The 25,481-nt window shown below is 49.3% G+C and overlaps 1 protein-coding gene across 2 annotated transcripts in view; it reads right to left on the reverse strand.

Annotated features, from left to right (window-relative positions):
- Nucleotides 1-25,481, reverse strand: part of EPHB1 (EPH receptor B1) — a 357,658-nt gene that overhangs the window by 42,849 nt on the left and 289,328 nt on the right. For both annotated transcript variants that reach the window (XM_004588331.3, XM_058657114.1), the window contains exons 8-11: nt 24,592-24,700; nt 23,815-23,879; nt 12,424-12,546; nt 3,929-4,176 (exon numbers count right to left, since the gene is read on the reverse strand). In XM_004588331.3, the coding sequence (XP_004588388.1) occupies nt 3,929-4,176; nt 12,424-12,546; nt 23,815-23,879; nt 24,592-24,700 (545 nt within the window). The remainder of the gene's footprint in view (nt 1-3,928; nt 4,177-12,423; nt 12,547-23,814; nt 23,880-24,591; nt 24,701-25,481) is intronic.

Raw genomic sequence — 25,481 nt, forward strand, 5'->3', positions numbered from 1 at the left:
GTGTGTGTGTGTCTTCCAAGTAAGTAAAATAAATATTTTCTTAAAAAATGGACATACTCAACTGAGCAAGAACTGCTCAGTTCTGGTACAACTCCACAAGAAGAAAATCCAGATATGAAAATCAACACACAAAATAAGCAAGTTAAGAGCAACAGCAACAACAAAAGACTCCACTGAGATTTCTTAGTGACTCTGGGGAAAAACTTGGCTCTGTGTCAAGCATATGGTAAAAGTCCAGAGAGGAAACACAGACCTGGGTGGAGCGATTTCAACTTTCTTCCTTTTTTGAGGGGTGGGGGTAAAGGCATTGAAGTTATTGCTGGTCCTTAGACTAGGCACGAAGGACTTGGTCTTTCCACTCTAACTGACAATGCCACTTCTGGAAATGAAATTCTGATTTGATTTATTTGAAGGCAACGATTCAGAGATTTTTAACTTGAGAAAGAGCTTCAAAGCGCACTCAGCTTAATGCATGTAGTTTATGGATTGGGAAATGGAGTCACAGCCTCACAGCACAGGCTTGTGAAAAATCTTCACTCAGGACTTCTAATCTGACATCGGGTTTCTGACCCCATGCACGAGTTGCCTGGATGAGACATGTCCTCATTTGACATGACTCAGTGACTTCTTCCAAGAATCTCACAGATACGGCCATCTGCAAACGCCGTGGCAGCAACCATGGGGCCAAGCCTTGGGTGAGAAGAGCTAGGGAGTCTGTTGAACTGCTCCGTGAAGGCATGCGGGGCATGGATTCGGGCTTCCTGAGTTATTCTGATGATAAAAGAGAAGCCACCAGATTGCATCCCTTGGGTATAAGCGCTGAAAGGAAGTATTTAATTATGGGTTTGCATGCCACGTCATGCATGGCTCAGTCATTTGCAGAAATATGGATCTCCACAAACCACTTGCTGAATGCATGATCCAGAAATAGCTGTGTTTCCAATCCCTCCGGGCTGTCGGGTCTCTGACTCCTGCTGTATGAGAACATAAGTGGCTGGTGAGCAGCTGCATCTGACGTGTTGATGGACTCCCCGATGCTCTGACCCAGGCTGGCGCCACGGCCACTCTCCACAGCTGCTCCATCCATCGGGAACGGAAGAGTTGGAGCAGAGGAAACAGTTGCACAAATTGAGGAGTAACCCCTTTCCTTTCTTCTCTGAAGAGTGATCCTAAAATTATCCTCTTTCCCAGCAGATGGACCCTGCAGAACTGAACTGATGACCTATTTTTTCAATTTTATCAAGCAGCAGATACATCAATTAATGTTGCTCTGCTCCAGGGTTTGGTAGGAAGGCTGAAATTAGATTTATAGATTACCTGCCTCCATGCCGTGTGAGGAGTCAGAAACGCTTCATTTCCCCCTCTCTCCTCCTGCACCGGCCACTCTCACCACTCCGGTCTCTCGCCAAGCCTTCCCCGCTTTCCCATGCTCCTTTCTTGCTCCCAGATGTCCTGCTGCTGCAAGCAGAGCCTTGCCAGCATGGAACACATGGCGGCCAGCACACCTCTGTGTCCCGGGCACTGAATGGGAACAAGTGCCTAGGAGGAACTACGTTGGCCCGGGGTTTTCACGTTTGTAGGTTTTTGAGAAGTAGAAATGAATCTCCTGATTTGCTTGAACGTATCAGGAAGGGAGTTTGCTCCCAGCGCTTCAACCTTGTGTGACTCCAGTGAGAGAAAACCAGGAGACTTGTGGTAGAGACACAACTCCCGAAAATCTTCAGGGTGGGTCCAACGGGTATTTTTTTCTCCTAGTACTTCCTTTTTTTCATGTTTATTCAAATGCTTCCATGAGATCTCTGATCCCAGATGAATGCCTCCGGGAGAGCAGAAACCACGTCTTGCACAGTGTCGTGAACAGCCCCGAGAGATCAGGGCCACCCAGGATGACCGGCTCTCTCCTGCTACTCACTAACATCCTGTTTCAGAAATAATTCTTCCTGTATTTCATTCAACCAACACTCAGTAGGTGCTTACTATACAAGGTTCTAGGGTTTCAGGGGATAAGGCATTTTCCTCCTTTTACCCTCGATTGAGCTCTACCAGGCAAAGCATACAGGCCCCTCTTAGCTGTCCTATCCCCAGAGCGAACACGCTATGGCCAGGTGACTCAGCAAGGCCACAGTGTGAGCTGCTCCGTGAAGGAAGCTTCAGGGGCATGAAGTGCTGCTTCCCTCTCACTTTCCACACTGCAGCCCCGGCGCTCTGCTCTCGGGTGCTCCAGCCTGCACCTAGCTGTTCACAGACAACCAAGCAGGCCATGCTTCCCATGGCTTCAACACAGTGCAGGGCTGGGCTGTTTGTGTTCCCACGTGTTTGGCAAATTCCTCATTCTTCAGCATCAGATAACTTCTCCCTTCGCTTTGACATCTGTCCAGGCTTCCCCCAAAAGAGCTAAGTCCTTTTGGTTGTGGTATGTCTGTGCTCCACTCATGGAAGCAAAAAATCTAACAGAGGCAGGTGATCACTAGAGGCTTTGGTCACTCAAGTCTTCAAGAGCCGGGACCACACCTGTGCCCGTTGTCATCTCTGCCACACACAAGTGAGAAGCGATGTCTCTGGTCTCTTGCATACAAGGAGGCATTGGGTTGCTGCTGTCCCGTTCACATGTGGAACTGTTTTTGTCTCCTTGAGTCTGTTTGGGGCTGTCTCTGTGATGACCACAACACTGACTTCAGAGACAAGGTCCCCAAGGTGATGTAACTCCCACTGTATTCTCTTGGAATGCTTGTTCTTAGGACCCAGCTTGAAAAAGTCCAAGAGGCCTGAGGGACACGCAGTGGCAGCCACCAGATACACATGTGGACAAAGCTTTGGGCCATTCCAGTTGCACTCCTTAATCAGCTCCAGCTGACTCCACAGAACACAGATTCCCCATGGAAGCCTGCTGTATTCGCCAATTCATGAACAAAACAAGCTATTGTTGTTGTGCTGGGTCACTGATGTTTGGAGGGATTTGTGACTCAGCATTGGCGCAATGCCCCTTTCATCGCTGTAGGCCCAGTGTCCAGCCCAGGGCCTGGCCAGAGTTGTCACCCACTGACAAGTCAATGATCCATTGTGGGGATGCCCTTTGCTCAGCAACCACTGCTGTTGCTGGGTGGCTCTGGTGAGGCGTACAGCCTGCTTCCTGCTGAAGAACACTGAAGTCCTTGCTTGCAAGACTCCACTTACTTTTGTATGTTTCCTCCTGGTTTGAGTTAGATGCTACCCCCAAGCTAGGTTCCACCCCCAGACAGCAACACTTTGGCCATTCTCACTCATTCTCTTTCTGTGTGGCTCAGGGACACCCTTCAGAAACAAAAGTAGGGCATGCTTTGATCTTGATCTTTGTATATACCTCCCAGCCAATAGGGCTGGAGAGACTTTTCTCTCTGCTACAGGCTGGGTGGCGAGTCACAAGCCTTAATCAACTCCAGAAAGATGGGTGAGGATGGATGGCTGTGACTCAGTCTTCCCTTTCCCTGCCCAGAAGTACCTCCTGGTAGGACAGGTGGTGCAGGTATCAGAAAATAGCAACCTGCTTCTCTCAGAACTGCAAGTGATGATAGCCAGCTAGATGTGTGCATGTGGAGGGGATGTGTGTGTGGCAGTGCTGGTGAGAGGTAGAGACGGCATCTGTGTGAGTCACACGGGCTACGGAGCTGCCTCTGTGACTCACCCAAGTGCCAAAGGCCCTCTCCCCACATCCCACTCGTTTGGTTTGTCCAGCCATCATTCACCAACGCCTGCTGCATGCCCTGCTCCTGAGGACACACAAGCTCTTTGTTCTGTCAGCAGCAGGCCTCAGCTAACCCTGCTTACGTCTCTCATGCCAGCCCCTACTGGATCAGGCGAGTCCACCATGTGGGTTGTCCTCACGGGACCTTTCTCCCCAGCCAGCCAGCGTGCATTCTAACATCATGCATGCCCCCTGAGCTGCTCTCACCCTGAGGAAGGAGTCCAGAGCTCCATTCTCCATGAACTCTGTGATGATCATGACAGGCCGACTCTTGGTGACCACGCCCTCCAGGCGAATGATGTTGGGATGGTCGAACTGGCCCATGATGCTGGCCTCGCTCAGGAAGTCCCGGCGTTGCTTCTCTGAGTACCCAGCCTTCAGCGTTTTGATAGCCACGGAGATTTCCCTCTTGCCTGGCAGTTTTAAGCGCCCCTTGTACACCTCTCCAAATTCTCCTGCAACAGCAAGAATGCAATGATTATTCTCTTCCCTTGCAGCCTATGGACCACAAGGGGAGGCATCTTGTCAAGAACAATGGTGCTCAGAGTGGGATTGTGATTAAGGTGGCAGAAATTCAAACAATGTTCTTTCATCGTAACTACAATGTCTTGGCGCTAATCAGTTCGTGGCAAACACAAAAGAAATACTAAAATACATTCCTTACGTAGGCTCTTAGAAATAACTTGGATAACCAGAGTGCAATTTCCAAATCTACAAACTTATGGGTTTGTTTTCCCCCTGTTTAATTTTTCATTTGGGTCCCAGCTGAGTAATCGAAATGGTCAGCTTCACTTTGGCGCAGTCATAACTCATTTGTAGCTGATGCTGGCTCCAGAGCGTCCAGGGGATGAGGATGTATTTGAGCATCTGGGCCCAGTAGGAGATGTATGCTGTTGACGCCCCCACACTGCTCTGAAAGCAGTGGGGTCTGCCAAGTCCTGTGGAAAGCAGACACTGAGGATCTGGGAAAGGAAGAATATCATTTTTGGAAGGTCACAGGGGAAAGAGGACCGGGCCGCACCCGGAGGGCCCTAGATTATCCAGCAGATCATCCTGTAAAGTCTCAGCCAACCCAGCAACAAGTCCCAAAGCAAAGGGCTACTGATCCGGAAACAACTGTGCGGGCCCTGACCCGTCCCTGGCTGGGAGCCTCTTTGGAGAAACTGAGGCAGCCCCCGAGGCACCACAGCTGGAGCTCACTGCTAACCACACTGCCGGCCACGGACAGGCAAGGCACTTCTCCAAGCAGTACCTGCACGTGCCACAGCACTGAAACATTCCCACAGCAAAATCACCAACAGTAAAAACAATTCTGGTGACATTATCTCATAGGTGCCTAAAAAAAGGGAAAGTGCTGAATTCTGTTTAACGTGCTTTTGAAAGTGATTTTACGATTTAGCTTGGTTTTGTAACTTCCAACGCTTCTCACGTGAGGAAGTTAAGTATCTGCTCTCAAGTGCATCGCTGCTGTGTGTGTCAAAGGCCTGACAAGAGAAATGTGGATTTCTGCTGGGGAAACTTTCTTTTTTTCTCTTTTAGCTTCTGAAATAAAACGATGGTGCCAACTGTGAGCAATCAGATAAATTACTGGCCGCATTAGAAAGACAAGCTAACATGGCCCCTGTGGCTTCCTGGGCGCTCCTTCTGTTTTCCTCCACAAAAGGAGATTAGAAGAAGCTGCTTGAAAAGGATTTGGCACATAACTGCTCCAGAGCACTGAGCCTGATGGCACGTGGGGCTGGAGAAGTGGTTGCTTTAAGTACCAGGAGGAATATTTCAGCCTGGACCTAACATGAAGATAGGTGTTCCTTGTAATATTGACAGTGACATTGATCGCATGCTATTCTGATGAACCAACTGAGGTCAGACAGTCTCTTCTACATTTGCAGCTTACGCTTCCACTGTGGTGCCTGGAACGTGACAAGCATAGCAATCAAACAGCACATCACACTCATCACCTTGCCCCGCCCACTCTTGGGTGAGAAGCTGCCAGAGTTGAGCAGCAGCATATCCAAAGGAAGTGGAAGGACTAGTATATAAATGTGCGTGTTCATGAACGATTACCGAAACAGTACCATCTACAAACAGTGCATCACCCGAACCTGGGAATGGCTGAAAAACAGCACATTCCCCTTGCAAAACGCCAAAAGCTATTGCAAACTAATATCAGAGGGTGTGGACTGACTTCAAGAAAAGTCCACATTGCATTGTTAAGTGAAGAGAAGCAAGTGATAAGATAGGATATGCAGTATGTGCCCATCTGGTGTGTGTGTGCCTGTGCATGCGTGCAAAAGAAAAAATTATGGGAAATCTTATCAAATTTATTTTTAACCTCAAATTATTTTTAAAAATGGTGACACTAGAATGATGGGAGTGTGAGGGGAGAAGTAGAGATTAGTATACTTAATTTAGTAACTTTCTGTTTGAACGTTATAATAAGCATTACACTGGTAGCTAAAATGAGCAAGATTTAAAGAAAAGTACCAGGAGATATGAACCTGACACTTATGTGTTACACTCACATATGTGGACATAAATCTGTATTTCTATATATCGGTGCACATGTATGTCATTCATTCCTAGGACTCTTTGCTCTAATAGATATTCGATAGCTATGCAGAGTGCATACTTGGTCAGTGCACTGATTAGTGTTATGCAACTAGTATCATATTAGCAAGTACACCACAAATTTTCTTTCTCATTGTCACAACAATGACTTCAACTTTTTTTCTTGAAATAGACATAATTGAGCACTGAGGAAAGGGTATGCCTATTTTTCTTCTTGGAGGAGATGCTACACAAATACTACTCACAGGCTCCCTACCATGTGCCAGCTACTATGCTAGGCACTTCACGCAATGTATCCCACTCACCCCTTTGAACTGGATCCTATCATGCCAATCTGACAGAAAACTGAGGCACTCAGCAAACAAGACCCATGTCACATGACTATGAGTGACAGGCAGGCTTGTTGTGCATGACCATCATGTTGCCCATCACACTGCCACAAGGTCACCATGGCTCGGTTGGCAGTGCCACAGGGAATGCAGCTGGTGGATGGGAAGTCTCAATTCAGAGACCATTCTCCCCACACTGTTCAGCACCTACAGCTCCCATGTAGTGACTGTCATAGCAAATCAGTGTGGCAAGAGCATGACAAAAGGAACTGCTGGGGGCTGGCACAATGGCTCAATTAGCTAATCATCTGCCTGCAAGCACTGGCATCCCATATGGGCACCAGTTTGAGTCCTGGCTACTCCACGTATGATCCAGTTCTCTGCTTACGACCTGAGAAAGCAGCAGAGGATGGCTCAAGCCTTCCAGCTTTTGTTCTCACATGGGAGTCCTGGAAGCTTCAGAATTTGCAAAATAAAAATGCAGAATCCCTGGTTAGAAAATCAGGGAGAACTTCAAGACTGTGCCAGCAGAGCATCCAGCTAAGCAGGGGCCCTTCTGAACCCTGGGCCTTTATGATGGTCACAGGCCCATCAAGCCAGGCCTGGGGCCCAGTTGACTTGGAGGCACAGTCAAGATGGAGTGGACTGAAAACCAGGATCCAAACCAAGTATATTTCAAACAGACGAGTGAATTGCCAAGAGCCCCAGAGCCCCAGGGAGTCAGCTCTGCAGCATATGGGAAGCCGAGATTGTATCTGGGTCTACACACATGGTGGGTTTCATGGGTGACCTTGAAGAAGAGCCCTTGGAAAAGAAGGAAGAAACACACCAATAAATGCATGGATGTGCCAAGCTGCCTCTACACAGAACGATGTCAACCAAATTATTTTCCTAATTGACAAATGTGATCTCACTGTTTCGTTTTTGTGGCTGACTGATATAATACTTCGGCTTGGGGAAGTAATGGAAAATAGCCCAAGTGTTTGAGCCCCTTGCCCCCCACATACGGAAGCTGGATGAAGCTCCTCGCTTCAGCCTAACCTAGCCCTGGTCCTTGTGGCCATCTGGGAAGTAGACAAGTAGAATCAGTCAATCTCTTTCTCTCTCTCTCTCCTTCAATATAAACAAATAAACTTTTAAAAACATTGAACAATACAGTTTGCTTTCCGTGGGGACAGTGAGGTGGGCTTTGTAGTCAACGGCTTCAGTGCTTTTGATGCCCCCAGGTTGCTGCTTGGCAGTGCCTTCAAGAATGGCAATTCTGTAAAAATAGCTCCTTTCCTGTCTAGGAAAGAAATGACTTCATATTCTCCAAGCCGGGAGATTTTGAAAGCACCAACCACACAGGCAGTCACTTAATCCCGACTTCTCACTTGGAGGCTGTGTTTGCCCCTGTAATTAAGCGACCCAGAATGTGAGTAGGAGGGAGATCGGCACTGAGTCCATGAGCAGGTGCCAAGTCCACCTGGGAACCACACCTGAGTCAGCCAACCTTGGCAGGGCCCTTCACTCCATGGGGCTCTGCTTCCTCTTAGCTGTACAATCAAAAGTGACACACTGGCCTGCCTTCTGCCAGGAGTGCAAACTGCAAGGAAGTATGCTGTACATGGCACACTGTCTAAGACACGCATAGGTGGCGATCTCCAGCAGACGGGATGGCGAGTGGATGTGGCAAGGCTCAGAGTTGTGCGACAAGGGTGTGGTACTGGGGAGAGCAGAGAGAAAAGCAGCTCAGCCTTCGGAGACTTGCAGGGAGTGACCCAGGATGCTCCAGAACATGTCCACCAGAACTAACAGAGAAGTCTTCCTGCCACTGGACATAACGCCTCAGGGACACCCAAGATGCTTGGGTCTGGGGTCTCTGTCCCCTAAGCACCTCCCCAGGCTCGAGGGAGGCAGGCATATCACTGTGATAAACGAAACACCAAACCAAGACCCTGTGCCACCCACAGTCAGAGAAACTGCTTCTCCCCTGCCATCTTGGACTTCCAATGCAAACACAATCTTCAAGACCTTTCGCTTTTAGATCATTTTCCTGCAAGTAGGGGCAGGGCTTGATGTGCTCTGATTTGCCATGATCTGCACTCCAAAGATTTTTGTCTGATAGGAGCCTACATCATGGTCATGCTTATTCCATTGTCTTAGAGGAACATTCTGATACCTAACAAGTAGCTTTCATAGATCAGAAACTCGCCTTAGTGTTTCAAATCAGGGCTTATAGGAAAGGATGCTGTCAGAGGGTGGCTGGCTTTTTACTTCCTGGCTCTTTTCAGCAGCAGGCACGGCGTCACTGTGGCCTGGCTGGACTCCGGCGCATCTTTGCAGCTGATCCTGGACCCTTGACCCTCTCCTATGGCCAAGCAACTACTTTCTTGATCAGGATCCAGGCCCTAACTTCAGGTCTGTCTAGTGGCCCATTTCACTTAACCGTGGATATGCCCAGCAGCCTCGCCTAGGCACTTGCCAGCAAACACAGATTCTCTAGCCCAATCCGAACATCCAGGACTCAAAGCTCAGGATGTGGGGGGTCTGGGGGTCTGACTGTACAGGGCTCCAGCTGTGTGTGCTGGGGCTCATGTGTGACGTCAAGACATTCTGCTGAGGGTATTCAAGCCCGTTCTAGAGCTTCCCCCGCAGACAGCCGCTGACATCAGTACCTACAAGTTTCAGTCCTTGCCAATACCTCTTTTCTATCTTCCTTGACAAAATGAGGAAGAGAGAAAAAGTGGTTCAGCAGCATTAAATGCCTCAGCTATTATATATAAAATCAGAAGGAAGGAATTTTCAATTTTTGGAAATGAAATAGCCAACCTGCTAGCAGGTATTTCAAGCGGTAGCTGTTGGCTATGTGCAGTGCAAAGCTACACACACAATTGCACTTTTTTTTTCTTAGCTGCATTTTGAAGTCACAAACTGCCTTGAGGGGATGAAAAGGAAGGCAGAGCTTCTAGTTACTAATTCAAGCTTACATGAGAAATGAAACTTTTAAAGAATAAATTTAAAGTAGGTTTTAAGGTATGATTTCCAGCCCTAGCTGTGCAAGATAGGTAAGTAGGTTATGGCTAAACCAGTGGAACTGGAGGCATGGCACACATTCCACCACCTCCTGATCCAGGCTGGAGGGCAAACATTACTAATTGATCACAGCCAACTCTACTCTGCTGCAACAGAGTTCCTCAGATGCCCATTAGCCAGCTCCTGGAGTTGGCACACGAGGTTGAACTTGCCTGACAACCACCATGTGTGTGAGGAGGAAAACCTGGTCTCCTCTCTTCCTGGAGCTCTTTTTATTAGATGGACAACGACACACCTGCATGTCCTCCTGAAACCATTGAATCTTCCTTTTCCATCACTGTCCTGCGCATTGCCACAAAATCTCCACTTATCTCCTCATTTCCATCCCTGAAGATTGAGGCCCAAAGGCATCTCCTCTTCCCACTTTCCAGCATGACTCTGCTGGCTCGTCGTCTGAACTAGTCCACTCTGTGTCCTGGGCTGTGTGTGGACGGTATAAAACAGCTGACTGCTACTGTCTGGCCTGCTGCAGGACAGAGACTGCCAGCTTTTGAAGGAGTGAGCTGTTTCCTCTGGAACTCCATATCCAACAGGCCGAAGTATTCAGCGGGGAAAAGGGGGAGGCAGGGAGGAGGTGCAAACGAAGGCCAGGAGGAAGGGAGGAAGGAAAGCTGAATTGGGATCCCTCTTGGGGTTTTCCACATGGCAGCCCAGCCTTTGCCCCTTGCTCCAAGTATCCAAGGTGGATAAGAAAAACATTTCTAGCTATAAATCCCACCCCACACACCCGTTTTTAAATGTGACCTGCACACCAGCTCTTCTAGCACAAAGGGGAGTCAGTTGAGAAGTGAGAGTGATGGCAGAGGAGAAAGGAAATGGAGACAGAATGGCTCCAGGCAGCAGAGTCTCAGGTTAAAGTTGCCTAAGGTTGTGCAAAGGGAGTTCATGCTCCCCAGGGTTTTGCTCTGGAAGCTGACCAAATCCTAAGTCACGGGGCTGGACACCCGGGAAACTGCGCCATGCATCACCCTCACACCAGTGGGAGTCACGGAGAGAGCAAAGGCAGGACAGCAAGCACTGCCCACAAATGGAAGGTGGCTGGTGCAGCGGGACCATCCATTGTCCCTTTATGGGCATCTAGCAGTTGGTGAGCTCACTCCAAACTCTAACTCCGACAGGGCCATAAAGTGAGCTGCTCGCTCCTCCCTCGCGACAGAGGCAGGAGGGGCTGCTGTGTGCTCCCCGGGTGAAACGCAGCCCACAACACATCACTCTGAGACACAACATAAATAACAACATTAAAATCACTAGCGCCATTACCGCAAGCCATAACAGCAATTAATAACGCGGGCAAACAGAGTGCAAGGCTGAAAGACAGTCCTCTACTCCCCTGCGCAGCCACCATCACAGAGCACTCGCTTAAGTTCATGGGAGAAATGTGAGCCCCTGAGAGTCACACACAATTTATCTGGTGCCCAGCTTTCCAAAGCACAAGCCTTAACTAGGTCAGCATCTAAGGAGGGACCAAAAGCGATCAGCACCGAAGGGAAAGTCGTGGTTCAACAGCACCGTTAATGAACATTCCTGGGAAGCAGGTTGTGGGATCCAGTTCTGGTCAACTGGCTGGAACTAATGAGGGCTTGGCTGGAGGGGGTCAAGGTGTCCTGGCAGGGAAGATCCCAGCACCCACCATCCATTGGGATGCTCAAGGGTGTCTAAGGACAAAGTTCTTCAAGAGGGAAACCGGAGCATGAACATGGCGGCCCAGTGAGGCAGGCTTCCAAACGTGACTTCCAAATCCACAGATGGCTTTTTGACCCTTGGGCGCATTAAGAGAGGCAGTGAATGGAAGGATGGTGACATTCCCTCTAAAAGTAATGTATGAAGTGGCTGTCTGCAACACTTGACTAAACATGGTTTACTGAGCTAACTATTATCAGGCGTGGAAGCTCTGTGGCTCTCCAAATATTGATATGAATAAAGCAATTCAGCTCCAGAAGCTCAAAAGAAGACTGCTACAGTGAATCAGCGAAGAGAGCCTGAACAGTGACTAAGACGGATTAAAGAAAAGACACAGAACATTGCGGAAGAACATAAAAGGAAGGAAGGGGATACACAGTCGACACATCTTTCAGAAGATTCATAAGAGACAGTAAACAGGTCATTTATAAAGCAGTGACATTTGAAGTTTTGACATAGGAGGTTTTATTTCACAATAAGGTTGGGTCTGTCACTGAGTCACTGAGATGAAAATTCTGGTTCAGTCCTTAGGCACGGTTTCCTGCATTCCAGATAGTTCTGCTCTGGGCTGCATTTCTCTTCCAATGCAAGGTTTGTCTCTAAACACGTGCCCAAAGGAACAGGGGAACTCAAAGCTTGGCAAGTAATCTTGGCCCAAAGCCATGAAGACATTGTGGCCAGGGAGTAGCATACAGATCCATCTTCTGAAGCTGTTGTTTCCTGCAAATTCTTTCTGACCATGCTCTCGACATCTCTGTCCTCTCTGCATTTTGGGGCCCATTGGCAGAGCAGTTCATGAATCTTCTCAAACGACACCTGATCATTCTACAACCCTACGTAAACACCATGACTAAGGTCCCCCAAAGACTCCCAGGAAAGGTCTCCCTCTGGCCTAGACACGCAGGGCATACAGTCCAGGCTCATCTCCTTAGGAAATAGAAAGTAGAGGATGTCTTCCCCAAGGGATGGTTTCTTAGGCTGGAAGGAAACAACGGGAAGAAGACGTGTAGATGCCACGAGGACAGATGTGACGGGGAGGGAGAGCCATACCTGCTCCGATGACCTCTTCGATTTTCACAAAAGACACATCAATCTCCTTGGCAAACTCCCGGACAGCCTCGTTGGGGTCCTCATAAGTGAAGGGGTCAATGTAGATCTTCATGCCTGGTGAGCCTTGTTGGAGGAGATAAGCAGGGTTAACATCCCAAAGAGGACAGGGTGCTAGCTGAACTCTGCTGTGGGCCCCAGCGTGGAGGAACATGCCACACCTGGGGCTGCATCCTTCCTGGGCTCTCCTTGCCTGACTCAGCCACCCCACCTCCCTCCCTCCGGGCCTCTCCTGCCTAGTTTTCTGCCCTCTACTTCTCCTCCATCTTTTCTTCCCTATTTGAGCTCCTGATGAAATGTGGAACAGATTACTTCTAAGTGACAGATCGGACCAGTTCCCATACCGGGTGCTCACAGAAGGCAGGGATGCTGATTGATGCCAAACAAACGCATTAGCAGAAAAGTGGTGGGAAAATGGTAGGGTAGATATCAATATTTATCAACTTGACAAGTTTCCTGAGTGGAGGCCACAGTTAAGGTTATAACTGACAGCTGCGGTCTGAGGTTGTGAAAGGGGGAAAGAAAGAAAGAAAAGAGGAAGGAAGGGAGGGAGGGAGGGAGGAAGGAGGGAGGGAAAGAAGAAAGGAATTGCTGTTAGGAAAAAATCCTCAAAAGGGAAGTGCCACAACGGAATACTGGAGGACGAAATGTGAAGAGGAAGGTTTAGAAAATTCTATTAGAAAAAGAGCAAAGTCTACTTAGAAAAAAAAAAGAGATGAAATGAAAAGAAAAATGGTCTTTGAACCCCCATGCCTTCAGACACACTGAAGTATGAAAAACGAATAAAATGGTGAACGAGAGAGAAATACATAAAGGCATATAGAGCTTGTCACTGACATGCACAGTGGTAAGACAGATAGGTGTGCACGGGGACAAAATAGAGAATTGTCATCGCAGAAAAAATACATTCAAGGAGTGGAGAAGAGGGGACATTCAAGTAAATGGAACCCAAGAAACGAATGGCTTCACTCACAGTGTAATTTGTCAACATGTTTGATGTGTCATTAGGTAAAGTGTAGCAGAGGCAGGGGCTTCCAAAGCCAGGCAACATAGTCTGCGGTCACATCCTTGGAAGCGTAGGAGGCCTCCCTCCATTAGTTACTCTCGTTCTGCCTCCCATGAGAGTCACGGCAGAACACAGCTGGGCTACCAGGCCCGTGTGCAAAGCAGGCAGACTGAGCCCGGGCTTGACCCTATCACCACTCCAGCCACTGTAGCTTCTTCTCACTGCCCCACAGACCTCCACTCGCGCTTTGATTTGACTATTCCCACCTGCAAAACCTCCCGAAAGGCCTATAGCTCCCCTAAACCAGCACTGCCCTGGTCACCAACTCAAGTACATCTCAGAAGTGTTAGACCTTAAGTCCGAAAGCAGGAATAAGATACAGCAGAGAGCTAGAACTAGAAATAGGCAACTATTTTCAATATTCCAAGGCAGCCTGGCATCCTGCTCCAGCTGCTAGATAACGGCCAGTCCTGCCCTCCTGCTTACAGTGTGGCTAAGAACATTCTAGAATGCTCCCTGGAAACTTGGATGATGCAACTTTGCACAAAGTAAGTAGATAGTTCCTCACCATGACAGAGCATGTTTTAATGCCCAGGGGTGTGGGAGGGTGGTGTGTACACATGAGCATGTCCAAGAGATACCTCTAGTTCACTAGCAATGGGCAAACAGAGAATAGAGACCAAGAACTGGGCTTTCTCATTTGTCATAGAGAGCAAGAACTGGCACATAACCAGGAGCAGCACCTCCTGGCCACTCTGGTGTTATTTTGGGTCTCCCCTGAGGCCTAATTTTAAGAGCAGGTGGCTTACTTGGAGGTAAAACCAAGAAGTACTGTGTGAAGCAGGAGTTAAGACAGGGCAAAAAGGCAGTGTCTGGGAGCCATGTGCTCAAACTGTGGTGCATCGGCGCTCCCTGACACAGGTTTAGTTTCACCAAAGCAGTTCTGGAAGCTAGGGCAGGTGACCACAAGCCTGAGTCTGCTCATTCTAGGGTCAGGAGAGACAAGGTATTTCCCTACTCACTGCCATCAGCATTGGTTGGGGGTTGCTTGGCCTGCTGCCTAAGTGGGTGTTGGTGCTGGGAGACCACACTGGCACCAAGACTAGATAAAACATTCAGGCAAAGAAACAAAAAAACCAAAAACAAAAACAGATGCTGCCAGCAGGCAGACATTAGCCACTGCACAGTGGTGGAGGGAGGGAGATAGAACAACAGGTGATAAGTGTAACGAAAATAAAACAGGGCCAGCAGGACTTTGCCAACAAACTGTAACATCTCCAGAGTTCTGCATGGCCAAAGGAGAGGGGTCAGGGGCCAGATGCCGGGGCCCACGGGGGAGGTCAGAACCCTAAAAGCTTCTACAAGCCCTATACAATCTAAGTCCATACCAACTCTTAGAAAGGTGTTTCCTCTGAGGAAGGGGGATAGAATAGTACCCACATCAATGGACTCTCCCAGCACAGTACCTGATGCACAGAGAGGCCTCGTTAGCAAGCAGACTCAGGACAGTATCTGTCAATTTTTCTAGGAAGTGTCTGGGGAGGTTGGAAGAGGAAGCAAGGTGGGGTGGCAGTGGGGGATATAAGCCACTTAGGGTTAGATTAGTTGCTTTAAAAATAACTACGTTGCTATTTCAGATCAAGGGCTTTGAAGCGACGTGCGCTAAGCTATCCTACAGGACTCTTCCATGAAAACTAATTAAACAATCCAGAATGTGTTGTAATGAATGGTCTGCAAGGAAAGACATATATGGGGACAAATGGGAAGGGATTCTGAGTTAATGCGATTTACAAAGAGCAGTTGCAATCAGCTGGGAGAAGCAGCTATTTCCACACACAAGGGACAGCACTCCTCTCCAGAGGGCTCCATATCCTTCTGGCTAGTAAGCTGCAGTGAAGTGCACCTCTGTGCAAGAAGCCCACACTTTGAGAAGGGTGTGTGTGCGTGCTCATGCACAAACTCACAGCTGCCCCTTGGGAGCCAGGAGCTTTGGCTATCACAGAGGTCTTCAGTAGAGGTCAAGGTGGCTACCTGGGCTCTACGAGGGGGCTACTTGATGACGCGATGACCATTTAGAATGCACATTGACTGTATTTATTTCCCCTGTAATTGAGAAAAGCACTGACAGTTTGGGGGAAGGAAACTAAGAACGTGAAATAGCAGCCCAAGAAATGGCCCTAGCTCAGTGCTTTCTGATAGGATGGGCTGAGCAGATAGCCCAGGCTCAGCTCCCCCATCTGGGGGCAGGATTCTGGTTCCTGACCAGAAGAGCATGGATGTGGGCAATGGCTCCCACCATGTCCACTTCATCTTGCAACAACACAGCTCCCAGTGCCCTCTCCCACTACACAGCTCGCAGAAGTCGATGAAGGGAAAAAAATGCCGGTAGCTAGGCAGAACAGGTCATTTGTCTTTTGGCTCATTTTGTGTTTCTGCATAAATCCTCCTTCCGCCTGTTCCTGCTCCCACTTGCCAGTGAGCAGTTTTTAATTATCAGGAAAATGGTATTTAGTGCAATGAATCACCAGCCAGCAAGCAAGGGATTCGAGTTGGCTGCAGACTCAGGCTCAGCCAAACATTCGGAGACAGGGCTCGGAAGATGCTGTTGGAGTGTGAGTGTTGGGGAAATATTAGTGGTGGTAGTAATAATATCAGATGCAACATATCCCCATAATGCATGGCATTTCATAATAATCCGTACAACACTTCACATTATTATTATTATTAATATGAATGCTGACAATATATTTATCATATTTTACAATTTCCAATTATTTTCATGGCAGGTTACATATCTTTGGCACAAAGCTGATACTCATAGATCAAGGGTTCTGACTGCTGATGCCTTCAGAGGAAAAAAACAAAAACCAGTTTTCAACTTTAAAATCTTTTCGGTTGCTAATTTTCTATTAAAAAAACTCATCTGTAGGCATATTTGCTCTTTAACCTCAAAACCCTACTTGTGCTGCAGTTAGGGTCATAGCCTGGAGACCACCAGCTCAGGAGATACGCCAAATCTGAAATATGAATCATGGCTTTCAGGATGTGGGGCGGGGGCGGGGCCCTGCTGCATGGGATGGGGTAGTTCTTGAAGCAGAGGAAACTCGTGGCCATCGTCAGATGGTCTGCAGCAGTACCAGGAGGTCCTCAGAAGGAAAGCAACTGGGCCAAATTGTGTGGATGCTGCAGACCTGAGGAGGCATGGGGATGGGAAAAGCCAACTGGACCATTTGCAAGTGTCACGGGCTTAGGGAAGAGCAGAGGGTACTGCAGAAGGGACAGGTCTGAACAGCAGGTGAAGTTTGCAGGGTAAAAGCTACACGAAGAAGACTGAGAGCTCCCATGCATGACTCTAGTGCTCCCAGGAAGTCCAGAGTCAATGTCACAAACATAATGAGACTTCAGGGGTGCCAGGAAGAGCCTGATGCCTTTTGGCTGGTGGAGCACTCCTAGAATCCTATAGGATGTTCTCAAAGAGGTGTCCCAGTGGGTTGCTTTTAGTTGCTTTTAGTCTTGGCACCCTAGCAGGTTTGGCCAGCAGTATACGAAAGTGACAATCTTCAGTCTGGATGCAAGGTTTGTCATTTCTGCAACCCACCTACATTTGAGGCAGACATGGATCCACAAGAGGGCAGCTATTTAGGAATCTGCACATGACCTACAGCCCCTGCAAGGGAATTCAACCGATCCTCAGCCTCCACACACCAATTACAGCTCCTGTTTCTCATTGCTAATTTGGGGAACCATGGAAGACAAAGCTCTTATGGGTTGCCAGACCTCTGAGATAAGAGAACAAGCGACCAACACTGGATAGTCTTAAACTAGGTGCCAACACCTGACATGGGTTGCAGGTATTCTGAAGACTAGAGAAAGCAAGTACTATGGATACTATAAAATTCAAGGTCAGGATTTCAAAAACACCAGGACTTGGGATGAGCTCGAATGGATAAGTTTGTGTTGTCCTGGCACTGTGTGAGTGAGTGGGGAGAGGGAGACCAGCTGTACTGTGGTGGGAAGGGGGTGTTTGGGATGGAACGATGCTGATGTGGTCTTGGTTACTAAAGCACAGCTGCCATCGACCCACAGAGCTGACAACTGTTTCGGCAGCAGGGGAGGGTGGCACTCAGAGCAGGGCATGGGGAGCTCATTTTGCTGGCTGGGGAAGGGGCTCAAGGCTGGGAAAGAGGCTTTGAGGCTGTGACAGTAATTAAGGTGAAAGATAACAAGAGCTTTCACCTAGCCTACTGCAATGAGAACAGCTGAAGTGGCAAGAGAAATTTCAAAGGAAGAACTGATAGCGCTGGGTGAGCACATCCAGATAAGGAAAGGGGGGGGGGGCAGGCAGAATGAGGCATATCCTAATCAATGCAATGACTTCTAGAATCTTATGCTGGTGTTCCTCTAGGTAATGAACTTCAGGAGAGAAAAATCCTGGTCAGGGCAGCTGGCTCGGTTTTCAACTTGCAAGACAAATGGAAGAAGCAGATGCCTAGGAGCTACGTGCCCGGAGACAGCTGGAAGACTGGATGTGGAGTTGTGAGTCTGGGAGGTACAGGAGTAGAAGTGGAAGCTTTGCTGGAAGGAGCTGAAGATGGAGCACTTTCTTGGAGCAAAATTGCCCGTGCAGGTTGACCCAGCTTTGTGTGAAAGCCAAGACTAGAGTAACAGGTGTCTTCTTCCAGGCTTGAGGAAGAACCCAAGGGGGAGGCTCTGGGTCAGCACAAGATTGAATGGAGCAGTTCACTCCCACCACCTTCTGCTTGGGTCTTCTGCCAGATTGTCAGGATTTGCCACTAAAGCTACAGTGCTACACATGTATGTCCTGAGGTCAGGAGGCTGCTGCTGGGGAAAGTGTAACATCTCCCTGCATTGTGGACCTCCGTGACTGGGCCACGCGAGACTTTCTGCTGATGTCCTACCAGGACACTAGGGCAGCAGCTGGGGATCTGGTGGCTAAAAGACAGATTGCATTTCTAAGGTCTGGTTTAGAACCAGCAGCAGACTCATGAGTGGATGCAGCTCATTAACTGTATTTGACATTTCACAAGCACCCACCATAAACCCAGCCACCTTTGGCAACGAAGAGCCTTTCCTGTTTTCCCTGCAGGTGTTCATCAATGCAGACTCAGCTAATACCCCTCTAAAACCCTCCAGAAGAGGCAGACAGAACTGCGACCATCAGTCACCTTCTGGTTGCACACCCCATCTGCACCCAGGCAAGCACAGCGATCACCTTAGGGCTCTGACACCCACCCACCACCTAGAACCACAAAGCTGGGTGAGGGTCCTTGGGCTAAATGTGTTTTGGGATGTGCTTTGAATCTCCCCCTCAGAGTAGGAATTGTCACGTCCACTCCCTTGACTGGTGGCTACCCAGCCTCTTCCAGGACTGTCTTGGAGAATAGTGACCCCACGAAGCGGGCAGCTCCAACAGATGGTCTTTGACCTTTCATCCAAAGGGCCTCATGAAGCACATCATGAGGATCTTAGGCTCAATGACACCTCAGCTCCCTGCCCAGACCAGGCCCCCCAACTCCTCTACAGGCTGGCTGGTCTGCCCCTGGGCAGGGCCTTTGCAGACACCATCCTTCTGGAAATGGCACAGATAACGTCAGTGCAGGGATGCAGTGTGTGTCGAATCTCACCTCTTCTGAACTGAACTCTAATCAGAGCCACAGACCTGCAAAGACCCAGGTTTAACCCTTGTGCAAATCATTGATTCTAAGACTGATCAGGTTACTAGTCCTGAGATCTTGTTCCTTCAAATGCAAAATCTCCCTCTGGGGATGTTGGGAGGATTAAACTAGTTAATATATGCAATTATTAATGCCATAAGTGCTCAAAACTATGGATTATTAATCATATTATTCTTCATCAACAACAGCGATTGAATTCCTATCAGCTTTGTATTGCTGATCATAAGTGGGCGGTCCACTAAATACTTCATATTCTCTTACACAAATCAGTAGTAAGTGGAGCTTTCTTCTATTGGTATGGCTTAATTTTTGTTTTCAACTAAACACTGGATTCCAGATTTATCCTGCTAACATTTTGTCTTACAGATTTCAAATTAGCATTCAAAGATGTTGATGGTTCTGAGTCTGGGCTCTGTCATTTACAGTGTTAGTTATGCTCTCCAACTGTTACCTACACACTAGCTAAGCATCCCTACGCTACATCTAAACCATGAATTTAAAAAAACAAGCAAGCAAGATGCTGAATGGGACAAGGAAGATAATAATGCTGGGACTGCCTTCCCAGCCGGCAGTCACTAACTCACTCCCTCTGTGATATGAAGAGAGGCTCTGTATCCACTTCACAACATCTTCCCTGGGGAGACCATAAAATACTTATGCCAAAATCAAAATTCGCTATATCTACAATTCCTCTTGAAGTCACTAAATGTATAACCCTGGTAAATGAGATGAGGTCGCCATAATTTTTTCTCAATGAACCTGTGTTGGTTGCCAATGATTACTCTACCCGAATTTTAATACTCACAACCCATCTGCTTCATGGTCTTATTGAGTGTTTGGCAGGGATGGAGCTCTGCCCTTTTACCCTAGGTGAAAACTGGGTGCATGTGCCAAGCCAAAGCCTTTAGACATGCAGCCCATTTGCTTGTGCTGTTGTCAAAATGTAACAACAGTTGGATAATTTTTGCCTACAACTGCCTACACACAGAGGCGGATTTAGTCAGGGCTGCTTTCTGAAAATCAGGGTCCTTCAAGAGCTCCTCTTCTTCCACTCTCCCCCCACCTACACATCCCACCCAGCTCAACAACCAGAGAGATGGCAGCCACTACAAACCATGCAGTGACATGAGCTGCCAGCAGGGGAATCAACTGGAAGTGGAATCAACTACAACTTCTCTAAGGCTAGATTCTTAAGCATACTCTTGCCCATTCAAATTATTCCATCCACACAATGTTGTGCCAGGAAGCACTGCTGAAAACTGGCTACAAGACACCATGTGAGCACTCTGCCTTCCTCTTACTGGCCTGGAGATGTCTACAGCCCCACCTGCCATGCTTCCACATGTGTTCTAAGGGCTCCATCCAAGATTCCAGCACCCCAGCCTGCTTCACTCTAGGCTCTTTCCACTCAAACCAAAATTCCAGTTGGAGGACTGCTCCAGCCTATGAGGAAGAACATAACTCAGAGCCCTGGAGAACATACTGGGGTCCCCATCCTGTTCTCAGTAACCCCAAGTTTGGAGAACATACTGGGGTCCCCATGCTGTCCTCAGTAATCCAGAGCCCTGGAGAACAAGCTGGAGTCCCCATGCTGTCCTCAGTAATCCAGAGCCCTGGAGAACACACTGGGGTCCCCATCTTGTTCTCAGTAACCCCAAACCTGGAGAACACACTGGGGTCCCCATGCTGTCCTCAGTAATCCAGAGCCATGGAGAACACACTGGGGTCCCCAGGCAGTTCCCAGTAACCCAGATCTTTGGACAACACACTGGAGTCCCCATCCTGTTCTCAGATTGACCAGCCCTGGTTGGGGGAGGTATTCTGGTGGCAAACATCTTACCTCTGTCTCCTTTGTCATCAGCAACAGCTTGAAAGCAGGCTGTGGGAGGAGGAGGGCTGCCAGACTCTGTACTGCCCTACTTCTGGCCTATGTAGAGGAGAGTAGGGGGAGCTCCCAGACACAGGTGGATGAAGCTGGGGGCTGCACCAGGCCTTCTGTCACTCCCCAGGGGGAGTCCAGCTCTGGGCTGCTGTCCACATCAGCAGAGGAATGCACAGGCGGATGGGCTAGGTATAGTTACACATACACTTGGTGCAATTTCTACTTCTCTAACTTCTGCATTGGGGCCCAGAGAGAGGATCAGCAGACCAGCAAACAGGGCCAATAGGATCTGTCCTGGAGCTCCTTCTCAGGACCAGGCCCTGGGAGCCTTCGAGCTAGGAGCGGGTACTGAAGCCAGATTGGGTACTTGGTCCAACTTGCCACCTACAAGGGAGCCACCCCACCTCCCCAGATCCATGCCTGCCTGTTAGAGCAGTTGCGAGGGGTTGGAAAGTGTGCATGAGCTACCGTGTCAGGTCCCAAGGTCTGGGGCAGAGTAGGCATGAGTCCACACCCATGACTCTTACACTACTCCCCCTCCATTGGCTACAGGCTGACGCTTTGCTCTCCTATTATGTGCGTGCTGAGCCATCCCCCAGCTCCACATTGCTTCCACTGTGACTCTCCAATAGTGATTGTTTTTGTTGGGGAGATGAATGTTCAGAGCAGAAAATACATGAGTGCAATTCAATGCTTGAGACACTGGGCTTAGAGAGCCCAGGTGCAAAGGGAACTAGGTGTCAGAGACATGGAAAGAACAGTTAGGAGGAAAGAGGATGTTTATAGAGGCAAGTCAAATTAAAAAACAGAATGAACTTCTAAGGCGGTCAAGGCAGTAAACTTACGCCCACCAAGAACTCCGCAGCCATCCAAGGGGGCAGGCATGGTGACTGCACTGTACCATTGGCTGCAGTGGGTCACTGTCACACAGACCAGGGGCTGGCTTCTCTAGGGACTGTATGAAGCAGGGAAGCCTCCCTCTGCTGGCCTCAGAGGTGGCGGAGTACCCTAGGAGGTAGCTGTGAGCACAGCTTGGTACAGGCGGGTGCCACATGAGGGCCTGGCAGAACAGCCACAGGGCAGATTGCAGTGGTCACAGGACCCTGAACTCCAGCCTCCTTGATGCTCAGGGAGGTTGCCTGCATCCCGCCTGCGGGTCAGGGGCAAGCTTGGCTTGTGAGCCTGCAGAAGAGAGGCAGCTCCAACCTAAGGCACTGTAAGGCACCTCGGGCTACCGCTGGACTTCAGAAAGAGATTCTTTTGAATCTAATGTTGTACCCCCATGGCCCTGACTATTGCTAGGCCGACATGGTCATCTTTCCACATTTCATCCAAAGAGTTCACAGCATGCCAGGTCAGGAATGGGCTTTGCTAGTGCTCACAGCGGCAAGGAACAGCCTGGAGCAGGGGACTACAGAGGTAGCCTTCCGAGCTGGAGGAAGGCAAGGAAGTGGCAAGGTGGGAAAAGGCACGCCGGTAAATGCAACCTCATGTGAGTGTTGCTGTTTTCCAGCTGAGCAGCTACAGCCCCGCTGTGGCAAGACTCATGCCCAGCTCAGCACAAATGGACACACTGGGATCTTATGCAGTGAGGCACAGGGTCAGGGCACAGGAACGGAACAAAAAAAGACAACACACAAAACTACGTATGTGCAGCCTCACTTGGGGTGCCTGTCCTAGGCCGTTATGGAGTAGGTAGCAGGACATCCAAGCCAGCACCTACCCCACGTCCCCGCACATCATGCTTCCCTGACTCGCAGCTGCCCAGCCTCCAGGCTCAGTTCTGTGCAAACACTCATACTCTGTACCATTCAGGTCCGAGCTTAGCAACTGGGCAACACTAGGACACATACTCCATCATGGCCCAACTGCTGCCACTAACGTTTGAGCATCTCGTCCCTGCCCTCAGGGAACTGAAAAAAAGGTTATAGCCTGGGCCTTGGGGACTGTGGTTTGGGATTTCTCTTTGTTCCAGGGAAGACACAAGCGTGTCCGGTGCACCTGCATCCAGGAGGCAAATCTGCATGCTCGCTCACTGTTGAGCAGTGAAGACACAAACGGGGCAGGAAGGCGGTCCAACCGACCTCAAGGGAAATTTCTGGGTCCCTCAGGTTCTAATCACACAGATGGAACCATGGTGCTGACACAGGACTTGATGTTACACACAGGAGAAGAGAGCTTGCAGGTATAAAAATATTTTATAATATGGATGCTTTCAAATAAACAAAAAAGAGAAGCAAGATGACAGGAGAGAAACTTTTCAAGGCACCGCTTAAAAGAACACCCTTGGGAGATAGCCCAGCACTTTGGCCTCTTGGGCTCTGCTATCTTTTTAATTCCCTACATTCATGTTCTAGGGCTTATCTGTGAATTTGGTTAACACATTCCCCAGCCGCTCAACCGGATAAGATAAGGCAGAGGATGTTAATAGAGAACCCTCCATCTTCTCCCACAGAGTTTGATTTCCGCATTCATTGACTTGCTAAACCCAATCTTTCCCCTGCCTTCACTGCTGACCCATATGGGCTCATCATCAATGCAGAAGATAATCTACCCGTCAGGCATCCAACAAGTGCCCACAAAGGGCAGACAGAAGAGGGGTGAGCGGTCTGGTCCCCAAGGGGACCTGCAGAGAGAGGTGGCTGGTGGGGCCCTAGGGCTGGAGGGGCACTTGCCCCAGGGACCAACAGGCAAGACTGGAAGGAGGAGCGCTCAGCAGTTGGCCAGGCAGGAGTGCACTTACTACTCACCTCTGCCTGTGCTGTAATGCTGGAGTTTATCGCTGTACACTGCTTCTTTGCTGTACGCCCGTTTCCTGTGGATACAGAGGAGAGGAACTGTTTCAGTTGGGCGTGCACACACCACTCTGCTGCAGGGACCTCCACCCAGCTCCAGACAAGCGGGAAACAGGGGGCTCACCCTGGGTGGAAAGCTAGGCAACCCTCTTGGACTCCTGCCCTTGCCAGAGTCCTGGAGGCAGCCAAGTCTGTCTGCCATAAGAGAAGGTCTCAGAGAAGCCCAGTAGGTCTGTGCGCGCCCAGTCAGAGGGCAGAGGCAGTGCGAACACCTGCACATCAGCACATTAAAGATGCATGGGGCCTCCAGGCTGGCCTCATGCATGACTCTCAGCTCTTCTTCTGCGCCTGGCCTGCCATTTGCCCAAGGCTCTCGGCTCTCTTGACAGAGGATGTGCATGGGGGTGGGGTTCAGGGTTGGGGGTGCCAATGCTAGCAGGTCAAATGCAATTCTGTAACTGTCACTCTGAAAAGCCAATGTGTATGAGTGGGGCTAAAAGGCTTTGCTGAAATGAGATTTGAGGACGGATGCTGTTTACTCACAGCCCTGCCTGGCACCCATAGCAGAGAGGATGTTTAGGCTTCCTGTGGATTGAGATGGGGTGAGGGTGATGCTGTCTGAGAAGGGCCCTGTCCTGCCCAGTTTGCAGAGTCCAGGAAGGGCTGTCAGGGGAAATAAGAGGCCCATGATTTCCTGGGCCCACACAGAGCAGGTGGAAGTAAAGGGCTTACCGGCTGCAGACTATGGAAATAGCCACCAAGGACACGACGAACACGACCCCGGCTGCCGCCGAGCCAGCAATCAGGGGCAGCTGCTCCCTCAGCTCCGACTTGTAATCATCTATGTGAGAAAGTGGTGTTAGACTCCTCCACGCAGGACCTCTGCATGCTGCTGGTACCAGGGGCATGGTTCCTAAGACAGGACACCCGCTACATCCAGCAGGTGTTTGGTGTGTGGAACAACCAGGACATCATACACTCATGTACGTGTGTCTGTATAGGGTACAGTGCATACACTCTGGAGTTATAGGCCTGACCATAACACAGAGTGATCCTGAAATACAAGTCAACCGGACAACCCAAGACAGAATGCAACAACGTAAGCCAGAAAGTGGAAATATAGGGGAACACCTGGGAAGAAAGGGCTGCTGGCATTTGTACTGGAGCAGAGGCTTCTGCCTCCATCCCCCGACTGTGGCTCCTCCTGTCTGCTGTGTAGGGAGAAGCCCAGCGGAGGGGGAACGGAAAGCACAGCTGAGACATCCTCTCAGGGTTTGAAAGGCAGCCTGGGAGCAGATTCGCTGAGCATGGCTCTGAAGTGCTTCGAAGCCAGCACCATACCAGGTGCTGTGCGGGGTGAAGAGACGCCTGAGAAGTGGCCCAAATCTTCAGCTCCTGCTCAGCAAGAAAATGGCCAAGCTCTGTAGCCATGCTCGACTCTGCAGAGGAGTGGGAGGCTGTGAGCCAACCCTGTTATGTCTGCATGTACACCCACCTAGCTTGGACAAATGATTGTCTCCCTGACTCTCACACCCTCAATCTGTTGGGGAAAAACTAAAAAAAATATGTGGAGCACATTTCCCAGTGCCTGCCCTAGCACAGGTGCCCCAGGTACTCATCTA

The sequence above is a fragment of the Ochotona princeps genome, chromosome 30 (assembly GCF_030435755.1).
Source record: "Ochotona princeps isolate mOchPri1 chromosome 30, mOchPri1.hap1, whole genome shotgun sequence".
NCBI classification, from domain to species: domain Eukaryota; kingdom Metazoa; phylum Chordata; class Mammalia; order Lagomorpha; family Ochotonidae; genus Ochotona; species Ochotona princeps.